Source organism: Portunus trituberculatus, chromosome 37 (genome assembly GCF_017591435.1).
Source record: "Portunus trituberculatus isolate SZX2019 chromosome 37, ASM1759143v1, whole genome shotgun sequence".
Taxonomy (NCBI): Eukaryota; Metazoa; Arthropoda; class Malacostraca; order Decapoda; family Portunidae; genus Portunus; species Portunus trituberculatus.
This window is the reverse complement of record NC_059291.1, coordinates 24913605-24928205: the sequence shown is the minus strand read 5'-3', so window position 1 is coordinate 24928205 and position 14601 is coordinate 24913605. Positions and strand designations below refer to the sequence as shown.

The 14601-nt window shown below is 40.7% G+C and overlaps 2 protein-coding genes across 9 annotated transcripts in view; one reads left to right on the top strand and one right to left on the bottom strand.

The window, feature by feature from the left end:
* Nucleotides 1–3793: 3793 nt before the first annotated feature.
* LOC123514293 (U7 snRNA-associated Sm-like protein LSm10) lies at nucleotides 3794–6785 on the bottom strand. 8 transcript variants are annotated; one of them, XM_045272111.1, is made up of 4 exons: nucleotides 6654–6785; nucleotides 5701–5873; nucleotides 4718–4835; nucleotides 3794–4442 (listed from the first exon to the last, which is right to left on the bottom strand). In XM_045272111.1, the coding sequence occupies exons 2-4, from the start codon at nucleotides 5835–5837 to the stop codon at nucleotides 4239–4241; spliced, it is 459 nt and encodes a 152-aa protein (XP_045128046.1). In that variant the 5' UTR covers nucleotides 5838–5873; nucleotides 6654–6785; the 3' UTR covers nucleotides 3794–4238. The 8 variants fall into 8 exon arrangements, with proteins under 8 accessions (XP_045128046.1, XP_045128039.1, XP_045128040.1 ...); XM_045272104.1 differs by having other exon boundaries at nucleotides 5701–5892; nucleotides 6643–6781; XM_045272105.1 differs by having other exon boundaries at nucleotides 6643–6779.
* LOC123514164 (structural maintenance of chromosomes protein 5-like) overlaps nucleotides 6747–14601 on the top strand; it is a 138526-nt gene continuing 130671 nt past the window's right edge. The window contains exon 1 of the mRNA XM_045271814.1: nucleotides 6747–7001. Within this exon, the coding sequence (XP_045127749.1) occupies nucleotides 6934–7001 (68 nt within the window). The 5' untranslated portion in view covers nucleotides 6747–6933. The remainder of the gene's footprint in view (nucleotides 7002–14601) is intronic.

Sequence of the window (14601 nt, the reverse complement as noted above, 5' to 3'; positions counted from 1 at the left end):
GAATTATGAAATGCATGGAAACAGGAATAAGAAGAGGAAAAAGTTAAATTTTCCAAGGTAGTAAGGAAGTAAATTCAGGAAAAGACAAAGGACACTGTTATACAAGTAATTAAGGAGAAAGAAGATCTAGTGAGGGATACGGTGGATAAGAGGAAATGTATCTTAATTTTGGGGATGAAGGAAATAAAAATCAAGACAAGTTTGTGAGAGAGCGAGAAGAGAGAGAATTGGCAAAAACTATTATCAAACAGGTCCAGAGTTGGACCAGGAGGTGGAGGAAGTGATTAGTTTGGGAAGATTTAGTGAAGGGAGTAAGAGACCAGTGAAAGTGAGACCAAGATCACAGGTGGCAGTCAAGGAAATTATGATAAGAAAAGGGAAGCTGGCTGATGATACTGAATATAAGAATATATGGATAAAAAGATATATGAACCTGGAAGAGAGGGAGAAAGAGAGTGTGCAAAGAAATGAAGCTAAGGAAAAAAAAAAAAAAAGGCCAGAGATTGAGAAAAAGAATTTCTACTGGAGGGTTCCAGATATGAGACTAAAGAAGTGATATCTTCAGAAGGAGGAAGTCATGGAAGAAGCAAGAAATTAAGAGTGACTTACACTAATGTAGATGGGTTGTTATCCAGTGTGTTGGAGGTTAGAGATTATTTGAAAGAAAAAGACCGGATGTAATGTGCATAGTAGATACAAAATTAAAAGAGGATATCCATGTTATCTTTAAAGAAGAAGGATATAATAGCTGGAGAAGAGACAGGAAGGGAAAACGGGGAGGAGTGCTAATAATGGTTCATGATAATATATGTGTGGAGGAAGTGCAATATGGTGATGGTATGGTGGAAGTAATGGGAGTAACAATCAAAACAGGAATTGAAAAGAAGGAAAATCATAGTTACGTATGTGCCACCTAAGACAAATACATGGGGAACTGAGGAATATAAGGATATGCAAAGAGAGGTGATTAAGTGCTAAGATAATATGATAAGAAGAGATGGAAGGAGGTGTTACAGTTGACTATGGTAATTACAATGAATCAGTGGGTGGAAAAATCAACAAGGTACAGGGGGAAAAAAGAACCATAACTGCTTGACTTGGTATTCACAAAGAAGCCAGAGCCCCCTCCCAGCATACAATACCTTAGTCCAATGGGAAAAAATGGTCATGTAACATTGGATCTGGAAATGCAGGAAGAGGATGGGATAAGATATAAAGAAGACTACAAAAAAATGAGATTAAATTATGCAAGAGCAGATTTCAATAAGTTAAGAAAAATTTTTCCTGATATTGAATGAAGGAACATTATGAAAGGAAGGAATATACTGGGAAAATATGAAATATTCTTACAGAAATATAATGAAGGAGTAAAGAAATATGTATCTATCTATAGAGTAAAGAAAAGTATACACACTTAGTGCAATAGCATATGTATAGAAGCTGAAAAGACAAAAGATAAAGCTTGGAAGAAACTGTTTGCAAATGATACGAAACTGTGCAGAGTTATAAAGCAAAAAGAGGATTGTGAAATACTGCAAGAAGACCTAAATAAGATCTGGGAATGGAGTAAGAAGTGGGAAATGGAATTCAATGTGGACGAAAGCCATGTCATGGAAATGGGAAAGAGTGAAAGATGACCTGTGGGAATCTATAAGATGGGAGATGGAGTAGAACTGGAGAAAGTAAAAAAGAAAAAGGACTTTTTATTTATTTATTTATGCAAGACCACACATACTAGCAGTAGATGAGGACTCCTTGCTTTCCATTCAGGAAAAGAGTAGGTGTGTGAAATAGAATAGTCTAATTATGAAAGAGCAAACCAATATATGTTGTCAGGCATTTCTGAAAATGTAAGTTGCCAAGGTCCCTGTGGTGCATGAAGGCCCACAAGACTACCTTTCCACCCAGGCTAACATAGATAAGAGTGCACTAGATGTTTGTATATGATTGTAAATTTAAAGGATTTTAAAGCTCATAACATCCTGTCTTTTAAGTTTATTTGTTGTATTCATCTTCAAAAAGTTATGAACAATCCTTGCACACACATCAGTCTATGCATTTCATTGACTGATTGCTCTAACAGGAAAACTGTATGTAAAACTGTCTTTCTTCATTAGTTTTTTGTACAATTTCTTAATGTGTCCTATTAGTGATGATTGATGTGACACCACACAATCCTTTATATCAATCTTTTCTTTTCCCACTACATCATGATATCTTGTTTTTCTCTCCCCTAGTGTTGTGAATTTCAGTTTGTTTAGCCTTTCTTCATAACCAAGATCTTTCCAGTCTGGTACCCACTTTGTAGTTCCTCTTTGTACTTTATCTTTTCAACCCTTTTTTTAGATGTGGATTCTGGTACCCACTTTGTAGTTCCTCTTTGTACTTTATCTTTTCAACCCTTTTTTTAGATGTGGATTCACATGGAGAGAGAGAGAGAGAGAGAGAGAGAGGAGGGAGGATATGACAAGCATGGGAGTGAAAAAGAGTGACAGGGAGGGTAGGATGGAAGGGGAGAGGAAGAAGGTAGGCCTATGATACATGTAAGCCAGCTTTAGCCAATAACTGCTGCCATGCAAAAAAGGGAGATGGATGTCACTTTTGTTGGATATTTATGTAGGAAAACTGCTTTATCAGGTAGGGAGCTGACTGTACCTTAACTCACAAGACATCCTGTGTTAATGAAACAGGTACTAGTATTGGAAAAGAAACTTACATGGACATATTTGCTGATGATGCAAAGTTGCAAAGGAAAACTCTTGGAATGAGTTACAAAAAAAAATTCACAGGACTGAATGAATGTATGTGATTAAATTTGGGAGTTCAAAGAGACCTCACTGCAAGTAAGAACTAAATAACAACACAATTCAAGCATATGAAAAGGAAAGACTAAGGTAAAACAGTAAATATTAGGCCATCACTGGAAGACTATATAAATGACAGAGTAAATAATAGGTACAACTTGGTAAATACAAGGATAACATCTCAATACACTTAATAAATACAAAATGATGGGAAAAATAATCAACAGCTACATATTTCAGTGCTATCTTATAAATGTTGATTATTTTTCCCATCATTTTGTATTTATTAAGTGTATTGAGATGTTATCCTTGTATTTACCAAGTTGTACCTATTATTTACTCTGTCATTTATATAGTCTTCCAGTGATGGGCTAATATTTACTGTTTTACCTTAGTCTTTCCTTTTCATATGCTTGAATTGTGTTATTTAGTTCTTACTTGCAGTGAGGTCTCTTTGAACTCCCAAATTTAATCACATACATTCATTCAGTCCTGTGAATTTTTTTTTGTAACTCATTCCAAGAGTTTTCCTTTGCAACTTTGCATCATCAGCAAATATGTCCATGTAAGTTTCTTTTCCAATACTAGTACCTGTTTCATTAACACAGGATGTCTTGTGAGTTGGCACAGTCAGCTCACCTGATAAAGCAGTTTTCCTACATAAATATCCAACAAAAGTGACATCCATCTCCCTTTTTTGCATGGCAGCAGTTATTGGCTAAAGCTGGCTTACATGTATCATAGGCCTACCTTCTTCCTCTCCCACTCCATCCTACCCTCCCTGTCACTCTTTTTCACTCCCATGCTTGTCATATCCTCCCCCCCCTCCCTCTCTCTCTCTCTCTCTCTCCATGTGAGTCCAGAGTATATCTATTATAACATTACAGTAGATCAAAGATGTGAATAAGTATAGAGATGAGATCAATGCTTTAAGTACTGAAGTGGCAAAGGATGAATATCTTTACTTGATTCAAATAACAGAACAAAAATGCAAATCTTGCACAAATCTATATTTTTGCATTACACAAATTTACAAAATAGTGTGTATGTACTATGCCATTACTTATGTACATTAAATTAAGAATAATCAATCAATGAATCTAAAAACAAAACAAAAAATATTGACATGACACTTTTTGCTTCCCTCACAAGAATACTCATGCTCATGTCATATCAATCTATGTCTCTGACATCTCACTCTAGAAGCACCTCAAGGGAGTGGTTGCAGCAGCAGAACCTTTACCTCTCCAACAACTGCTTGATGCTTGTTCAAATAGTTGACCTCTGTCAACGTCTCTCTCACACTTTTGTCCTATTCTTCCATTCCCCTAGTGGCCTTTCTCTCCAACTTCATTTTCACACAACTTTACAAACCCTTTTTTCTTCATTCTTTCCATGCAGTACAATTTCTTAAACTATTTATGATTGATTTAATCATTGGCTACTGGTAGATGGTCCTGGGAGGGACTGAGATGATGATGCAGAGCTTTCTTGTTGCTGCTGCAGCTCTTCCTGTTGTCGTCTGTACCTCTTAAGAGTCTGCTGTGTACGCTTTAGGGCAATGTGTCCCTTTTCAGTCATCCGCCGATGTGGGACTTTAACCTTCACCTTCTTCTGAATGGCTTCCATGATGTTGATCTGGGATGAAGAGAGAGAGATAAGCCAGGATGGTGAGAATTTTGCTATTTCAAGAGTAAAGAAACATTAATTTTTATCATTGCTATTTAAAAAAAAAAAAAAAAAAAAAAAACATTCCAATGTCTCATGTTTATAACAATCTTATGAATGATAACCATTTTCTTAACCACTCTTATGATGATCATATGATCATGTGAAGGAAATAATAGTGTGACAATATATAAGATGTGATGTGATGAATATCAAATGTACTCACTATTTTTGCCTTCACGTACCTGGTCAGGGATGTGGACATAGCGGACTTTCCTCCCCCTCACGTGGAAGTTCTCTAACCTCACAGTTTTGCCATTGCCATCAGTATACCTGGCATCCTCCATGTCTATGTTCATTTTTCTGAAAACAAACTAACTGAATGTAGTACAGATGCTCCTAATGACAAGCTGTTCATTAATTAAATAGGTAACTTGAAGTTTTAGGCTTCTAACCCACAATTATTGAACTGTAATTTAAGTTGTACACTTAGAGTAGGACATTAGTTACAGGCAGTTTCTTACCATAGTTTTCTATAACTCATTTAAACATCACACATTTCTATGTTAAGATGCCATGTTTCATATTTTCTGAGAGCTGCATAGCCATACTACTGAGGAAATTGATAAATGTAAAGTGACTAAACAAGTACGTATAGGAAACTTTGTTAGGAGAATGTTTGAGTCAGTGCATGTAATAGTAAGAAAGCACTTGATATTTAGATCATATATGGTAGCTGGGAATGTATGTGATGGTATCTCTTTGTTAAGAGACAACATGGCAGTTGAGAGTTTATGTGAATGAGTATTTATGTAAAAGTGAGACTAAAAACAGGAAGTATGTAGCTGCAACCTGCCTGAATGTCACTCAGGAGGGTGTATATCAATGCTAAGAATCACAATCAAGAAACTGTATATACCAGTTATAAGACTGTCAGTTATGTCCATGACAGTCTAGATAAAGTGTATTCCACTTAGGAGCTATGAAACATGCACTAGTTAGAAAAAAATTATTGCATATGTAGCAGGATGACTATAAGGGTTTGCAAAACCAATTTTTTTTGCTTAATCATCTAACCTTTTTCTGAATCATCTTTAATTTTTCATAGATTTCCACAGAAACCTTTGAATACTTATCAAACATATATTGAAGAAAAGGAGTCATGAAGATGATCGTTTTTTTTTTTTTTTTTTACAAAAGCTAACTGTGTCAAAAGATAACAACCTACGCATCCACATTGATGACGAGCCCCGAGACAAAGGCGTCGTTGTGCAGTTCAACAGTGGTGCGCCAGCCTTCCAATGCCACCACCAGGCACGTCAGGCTGTTCAACTCCCGGTGCCGGCTGCGTCCAAATAATCCCATGTTTCCTCACCATGCAGGCCAGTAACAAGTAGACTCCTGTATGGACAATGTCAGTCTGGAATCCCAATGTAGTAGATGTGGATGTTATGATAATGTAGATTCTCTTTAAGTTAATCAAGAAAGGTGAGATAAATATTAAGGAAAATTTTGTCATTTCACCATGCCAAATAATTTTTTTACAATATGTAATATCCTAACCCAACTGACCTATCATAGATTCTAATGGGGATGACAGGGGCTGCCCTACTCTTAACTAACCTAACCTAACTTAACTCTATGCTTGCAGGGTCACAGAGAGCTGCGTTTCCACCCAACAAACCCCCTGACTTCATGCCAGACTTTTTTTTTCTTGGGAATATGGATATCAGCTTATCTCCATTATCATAATGTTTGTTAAGGTACATTTCTTTGGGTTAAACCACTTGCAATTCCGAGGATATGAATGTTTTTTCTAGTTTTCTGCACCACAGCTCCATGTTCTACTAGTCTTCTTCGAAATGACAGTGAAAATGAATATCATATTTGCAGACTCTATTTTAGGTTGCATGGAGAGCAATTTACTAATGGCTACAACTTTACTGGCACTGTACCAACAGCAGTGAAGTCCAGCGAGACTGTAATAGACGTCACAATCGCCCTTTCGTTCTAATCAGCTGAGACCAAGGAGGTTTATGAGATGGAATGTGCTCCAGAGCTCCCATCCGATCCGTTCTAGTGAATACTGTGCGGCTCGCCAACGCCAAGCTTCGCCGTGAGGTTTCAAGCGTGTGTCTGTGCCTAGTGGTCGTGAATACAGCATAATTACAATGCGATTACGATGGTGGTCCTGGTCCTGTCTTCTGAGGATGTGAATGTAAGGAACTACAGGTGAGATGGTGGGAGCGATCCCGAACCAGTGAGGTTGTGAACTTGTGACTGTGGCCTCGAGATCAACAAGAGTCAAGACCAAACTCAAGATCAATCAAGATCAATGCTTCATGTTTGCCGCGCAGTGAAGACTGGTGATATGAAATGTGACGCTGAAACCAGTGATTTAATTGAAGAAAACACCCACGGATTGAAGAAAAAAGAAGGACGAAGTAGGAGATAAGAGAGAATGGCCGACAGCACAGGAATACAGTTCAAAACGGGAAATATCTGCAGGATATACGTAAAAAATTTCCTGTGAGTATTAGTGTACTTTTCTTTGGGGTTTGTTGGGGCCGTGCAGGCTGTGTCACAGCCTCTAGTGCCCCATAGGTCCGGTATGCAGTGGTGAGGTGTTCAGGCTATATGTGGTGGAGTTGATTTGTTTTGTACAGGAAGGTCCTGGTGAGGTTGAGTCTTGAAAGCCTGATTGGTATTTGTACAGCCACCCAGGAGGTCAGTCAGTGTTGGCCTGTGGGTAAACCTACAGAGTTTCACCTGAAACTGCAGTAATACCGGCCTGTGAGGGTGAATTGCATATAGCGAGTGGAGGAGAGTCACACGGTGTGAGTGATGACGAGGTAAGTATAGGAACAGGTGTTTTGGGGTGTCAGGCTGTGTAGGGCACCAGGGGCAGTCTGAAGAATCGGTCATGCCCAGCCTGTGCAGGTGGGCATTGAGGCGGGTGTGGCCAATTCTCTGTCTGGTGACTGCCGTGTCCAGTGCCCGGTTGGGTATTACTCCAGTTTCATCACAATCAGCTACGTATTTTTTTTACCCACCTCAAGAGATAGAGCTCCTCATTACGAGTAATTTGAACCCCATATATACTAGGTGCAACCTTTTATAATGGCGACACAGATTTTTAAAGATTTAAGCGTGTTTTGGTGATCAGCCGTGACACTAGCCTCCTGCATCAAACCCTGCCGCACACTGATGCCGTGATGCGCTTGCGGTGGCCCGTCACTCTCGAGGAAGGCTCGGATGACGAATAAGGTAACTGAATCTTTTATTGAGGTTAGGTTAAGTTAGGTTAGGTTAGATTAGATTAAATAAGGTGTGGTAGTTGTCGTAAAACAGGGGTAGCATGGAGACACCTGAGTCCATTATGAAAGTGTATTTACAGTAGCACAATACACAACAAGTGTAAACCGAGCGAAACGAGAGGCAGGAGGCGTAGAGTGTCGCCTGAGGCGGCGGCGAGCGAGGACTGAGGGGAAGGACGTGACGTCAGACAGAAAGGGAGTATGGGAAAAACAAAGGACATGCTAACATAAAGGTTCTTTTCTGGACGAAACTAATTTTTTCTGATAGATTTTGGCATGTTTTTAATTTATTTACCAGTTGTTTTTTATGCATATCATAATATGTTTCGGGGCTGTAAAAAAAAAATTGGTTGATTTGTGTTAAAAACAAGTGGTATTTTTATTAAAAGCAAGCCGAAATCTACCAAAGAAAATTAGTTTCGTCCAGAAAAGACAAGGTAGTGAAACTCTGGAGGTTTACCCCTGGTTGGGGGAGTAGGTCCACCAGTGGTGTCTTGTGTCCTGTCTAATGTGTCCCAGTGAGGTGTAGGTACTGTCCCCCGAGAAACCATCCCGCGCGCTCGCCTTGATTCCCGGCTCCCACTTCGCAGCTCCTCCACCCAGCTGATTTGACGTCAAATATATATGAAGCCACGCTATTAGTCAGAGAGAGAGAGAGAATATGAAAACTTTCGGTTTTCATATTCTCTCTCTCTACAATCTGTGATCCCCATGTATGGGGATCACAGATTGTAAAGGAATTCGCTGCAGGACTTAGCCCTGTTAATGGGCCAAATATTTAGAATTAGTATATAATGTATTGTGTACTTGTAAGTGTATCTTTAAGTACTGATGACGAGGTCGCTGTGTGACTGATACAGGATAACCTAGATGGGCCCTGGTGGCCCATTGTTATCCTATTATTTATGTTATGTTATGTTATGTTTAGGTAAATCTTACTAATAGCACCACCTTATATATTCTTATGTCATCCCTTCCCAGTCCCAGCAAGCTTGGGGGCCTGTGGGGAATCGGGGCTTTTAGTGGGGGAGACATATTTGAGTGATATATGGACTTTGAAAAATCTAGGGAAATATCCCCAAATGTTGGAAAATATTCCTAAATATAGGAAAGTTTTACATAACCCACCCCCTGTAGGACACTAACCCTAACATAAACCTAACCTAACCTATCGTATCATAGCCGGGGGGCTGTGCCCCCCATGGACCCCCCTACAACACTAATCTAACCCTAACACAAAACCTAACCTAACATATCCTATCCAGGGGTAGCTGCCCTCCCGCCCCTAACCTACTCTATCCTTGCTTTGGGGCAGCTTCCCTTCCCCCACACCAGTTCACTTATAGCTTCACACAATATGCCCTACCTGTACCAATACCCCTCCTCACAATACCTTAGTGAAAGAATGAAGATCCTGGCTGGTCCTCTTCTCGATTGTACGCTGATTTGCATCGCAGGAGCAATGATTTCCCAGTAATCAAATTCGCAACCTTTACAACTAATGTCAATGGTGGCCATGGCTGAACTAGCACACAGATGTCTTTGTGCACCTGCCTGCCCAGCTGTGCCCCGCCTACGAATACATATAGCAAATTCCCATTGGCACAGCTCGTGGTGTTAAGAGGTGGTGGCACATCATTGGACAAAAGAACTATAGACACAATAAGAATCCTATTCAGCAGTTACCCACAAACCCCAGCTAGAAACAAATGCAAGTCAGTGTTCTGCTAATTTTTGAGTGTGATGGAGCTCCGTGGCTCGCCGCAGCTTGCTGGACTTAAGAAAACTCACCGAACACCACACATTTGAAGGCTTGTGTATGACACAGTAAGGCCGTCCCTCAAATAAAACCACAAGAAACGTATTGTGCATTAAGTACTTTATCACTAAATGTGAGTATTTTACTGCTTCGTTAGGAGGTCCTATTGAAAAGATTATCCAAACTGAATAAGGAGAGAGAGAATATGAAAACCGAATGAGAGAGAGAGAGAATATGAAAATGAATAAGGAGAGAGAGAGAGAGAGAGAGAGAGAGAGAGAGAGAGAGAGAGAGAGAGAGGGTAACAAAAAAAGCAGCCTTTCTCAACCTTTTTACCCTTGCATAACCCTTAAAATACATGACGTCTCAAGGAACCCCTGCTTAAAAAACAAAATGATATACCATATATTTCTCATTTTATGTGACGTCAAATCAGCTGGGTGGAAGAGCTGCGAAGGGGGAGCCAAGAATCAAGACGAGCGCGTGGGACGGTTTCTCGAGGACAGTGCCGAGGTGTACTGTAAAGCGTCAGTCAGTGTTGTGTCCTAGTGTCGTCTGCAGGCTGTCTTGAGTTAGGAAGTCTGTCTGGTCAGTAGCTAAGTCAATAGGGGAGGGATGAGTGTGTGCCTCTGCTGCTGGCCTGTCGGCCACTGTGTTCCCCATGACACCGACATGGGAGAGCACCCACTGAAGGTGGATGGTGTGTCCCAGGGAGGTCAGGTGGTGAATGATGAGGGTGAGGTTGTGGTGGGAGTGTGGGTGGTGGGATTTTATGATCTGGAGGGCAGAGAGGGAGTCAGAAAAGAGGGCTATTGAGCAAGGGTAGTGGCAAATTGAAGGCCCTCTTTGATGGCAAATAGTTCTGCTGTGGTGATGGAGGCAGTGGCCGGTAACCTCCAGGCAGTGGCAAGGGACCTGGAGGGGATGTAAATGGCTGCACCGACGGATGGAGGGTTAGTGAGGCTGGAGCCGTCGGTGTAGGTTTGGAAGTGGGTGTGGTACTGTGAGTGGAGGAGTGAGGTGAATAGAGTCCTGCTCTGCACTGGACAGGCCAGTGAGACTGAGGAAGAGAGAGGGTACCAAGGGCCCAGAGGAGAATTTTTTTCGAGGATGAAGAAAGGGGGAGGAGTCACCCGGAGAATTGCAAAGAAGGAGAGGGCTATGTCTACAAAGGGTGTGTGGGCTTGATCTGGTAAGGGGCCATGAAGTGGCTCCCTGCTGTGCTGCAGGAGGAGGGAGTGGAGGGCATGACACCTAGGGGAGGAGGCAAGTTTGGTGTAGGTCCAGACAAGGAAGATGGAGCGTCTGTGTGACAGGAAGGGGAGGGAAGCCTCTGCCTGAAGGGCACAGACTGGGGAGGACTTAAATGCTCCCAGTGAAATACGAAGGGCTGAATTTTGTATGACGTCCTATTTACTGAGAAGTGATAGTGAGGCCGCTCCATAAACCTGTAGTCCAAGCGACTCCGGATATAAGTACAATAAAAATGGAGGAGAGTATGCCTGTCCGCACCTCACTTGACACCAGCCAGGGATTTCATTGAGTTTAGCCTTTTAAGGCATGAAGTCACCAGGTACTGTATATGGCAGCCCCAGGTTAGGCAGGGGCTATCCAACAGTAGGCCAAGGAATTTGTGATTTGATTTGAAAGGGATCAGGGAACCGTTGATGGTGACCATTGGAATATTAGGTATTTGCCTTCTGGTGAATAACAGAAGGCTAGATTTCTGGGCACTCACCGTCAGCCCCCAACGGGCAGTCCAAGAGTGGACAAGGTCAAGCCCACCCTGAAGTGAAAGTTGAGGCTCTTGGATAGTGGAAGCAGAACAAAGGGGGGAAATGTTATCAATATAGATAAGTGCATGTGTGCCAGGAGAGGAGGGAAAGTCAGAAAGTAAGACATTGAAGAGTAGAGGGTTAAGTGGAGAACCTTGAGGAACACCCCTAGTGATTGGATATGATGACCTAGAGTAGGTGTTACCAATCGACAGGGAGAAGAATCTGTTTGTTAGGAAGGACTGAACCCAACTTAGTGGTGGACCAAAGAGTTCAAGGTGGGCAAGTTTCTCGAGAATTGAGTTGTGTGAGGCGGAGTCAAAAGCACTTAGTATAATTGTGTTTGTTTGATCTGCCCTGGTTGAGGCACCAGGCAGCTCTGTAGATCTTTAGCATTCACATGTGGAATGTAAACAAGAGTTGACTTGAGGTTACACTCGATCTCTGTGTGGACCGTTTGCCTCTGGAGTGGTGGTTTAAAGGAGAAATATGACGGGAAGACAAGTGGATAGTGGGGCAAGATCTAAATATGGAGGTGAGACAAGAACAACAATAGATTAGTTATCACAGGAGAGGAAGAAAAATACAAGGAATGTTTGTGGAAGATGCAGTAAGATGGTAAGGAAAATGGATATGGCACTTTTATGTGATATCTGTGAGACCTGGTATCATGTTAAATGTGAGGGGATTCCAGATTGCATTACTAGGGAAAAAGGTCTTTTTAGGATTAAACTTCCTAATGATGAGTTGCGTAGAGAACTCCTTATCACAGCTAAAGAATTCAGAAATAGCTCAGAGTTTAATGGTGTCTATATCAATAGAGACTTAACTTTTAAACAAAGAAAACATCTTTATGAGATGCCAAAAACTCAAATCCTCTCAGGAATCCCCAAGCTGGATCTCAGTCTGACAGACCTATCTTACCACAAAGTGGCCTTTTCGATAATTAAATATAACATTTTGTAATGTGAATAGTCTGATTAACAAGGTGGCACTGTCCCCGAGAAACCGTCCCACGCGCACGCCTCGATTCCCGGCTCCCCCTTCGCAGCTCCTCCACCCAGCTGATTTGACGTCACATAAAATGAGAAATATATGGTATATAATTTTGTTTTTGCGCAGGGGTTCCTTGAGACATGTCATGTATTGAAAGGATTACGTAAAGATAAAAAGGTTGAGAAACTCTGCCTTATTCGTTGCCATATTTTCTCTCTCTCTCTCTCTCTCTCTCTCTCTCTCTCTCTCTCTCTCTCTCTCTCTCTCTCTCTCTCTCTCTCTCTCTCTCTCTCTCTCTCTCTCCCCCCTTTATTCGTTTCATATTCTCTCTCTCTCTCTCTCTCTCTCTCTCTCTCTCTCTCTCTCTCTCTCTCTCTCTCTCTCTCTCTCTCTCTCTCTCTCTCTCTCTCTCTCTCTCTCTCTCTCTCTCCTTATTCATTTCATATCTCTCTCTCTCTCTCTCTCTCTCTCTCTCTCTCTCTCTCTCTCTCTCTCTCTCTCTCTCTCTCTCTCTCTCTCTCTCTCTCTCTCTCTCTCTCTCTCTGACCAATAGCGTGGCTTCATATATGTGACTTCAACTTAGCTGGGTAGAGGAGCTGTGGAGTGGGAGCTGGGAATCGAGGCGAGCGTGCGGGACGGTTTCTCAGGGACAGTGCCAACAAAGTTTCATTTGTTAAGCATTTTTTTGTGTTCCAACAGTTTAAATACCTAAGGGGTTACAGACTTGGCTCATTAATTCAATATCAGATGGTACAGTCTCTATCCCAAATTATAATATATGTAGAAATTATGTCTCTGGCTCAATTTGTAAACATGGAGTTTGTTTATATATTAACAATTCGGTTAGATGTCTGAATATGGGCAACAATATACCTGATACTTGTTCTGTTTTCCTTCCTGATTATAAGGTCTACATTGTAGTTATCTATAGACCTCCTTCTTACTCTTTGGATGACAATTCTCAAGTAATATATTTTCTAATGATCTTCTGTATTAATAAGGAAGTAATTGTGATGAGGGACTTTAATCTTCCAACTCTCTCTTGGTTAGATAGTATGGTATTACAAGACAGTGCCTTGTCCTTTACTGACAGACTTTTCCTAATTGTTTTACTTCACTAGGTCTTACTCAATGGATTAATGAACCAACTAACATCAGAGCAAGTAACATCTTAGATCTTTTTCTTACCACAGAAGTAGACTGAGTAGTTTCCTGCACTATTTTCCCCTGATCCCTAATTGTGATCATTGTGTTATACTTTGCAGATATGTTTTCCAGTTTAGACTTACACTGACAGATTCAGATGATACATACCCTTTCTGGCCCAGGGCTGATTTCAGTGCAATTAACTATATCCTAAGCACTGTAGATTGGGACTTCAAATTCCTTAATCTAAATGTGAATGATTCTTACTGTAAACTTATCTCCATAGTGTCTGATTTAGGTAGATCTTTTGTTCTACAGAGGCCTCAACATTCAACTTCAAAGAAATTGTACAAAGCATGGGATTACAAACCCTTTAAAGTAAGTTATTAAGAAACAAAAAACTAGCTGGACTCTTTATAAACAACTTAGAACACTATGGTTGAAATTCTCTCCCTGCTGTTGAAGAATTACAATCTTTTCATGATGTGAATTTTGAATACTGAAATTATGCAACACAAAGGTAGCTTATGAAGAAAGCATACTTGGAAGTTACTCTACAAAGCCTAAACTCTTTCATGGTTACATAAGAGGGAAAAAAGTCGGATATCCCTCAGTTGGTCCCCTTGGCAACATTGACAATCTGGTTTCCGATCCCAAAGACATGGCTCAGATCCTTGGTGCATCCTTTGCCTCAGTACACCACACCATCTGGACTTCCACAGTTCCCACATCAGATTCATGATGGATCCTTTCAGCAAATCCATTTTACAGTCAATAACATTTTAGAAATACTGAACAACATGGATATATCTTTTGCAATGGGGCTTGACTTTATTCACCCAGCAGTACTAAAAAACTGTGCGAAGAACGTGGCTTACCCCTTATATAAGATCTTTTCACTATCTATTACCATGAGTGAAATTCCTGTTATTTTGAAAAAATCTACTTAGTTCCAATATTTAAAAAAGGCAAAAGAAGCGATCCCCTAAATTATAGGCCATTAGGTCTTATATCAGTGTGTTGTAAAACTTTGGAAAGGCTTATTGTGGTACAATTATATGAGTATTTCTAAACAAATTCTATGTTTAACTATAACTAGTTTGGTTTTTGACGTGGCAAGTCTGTGGAGGATCAGC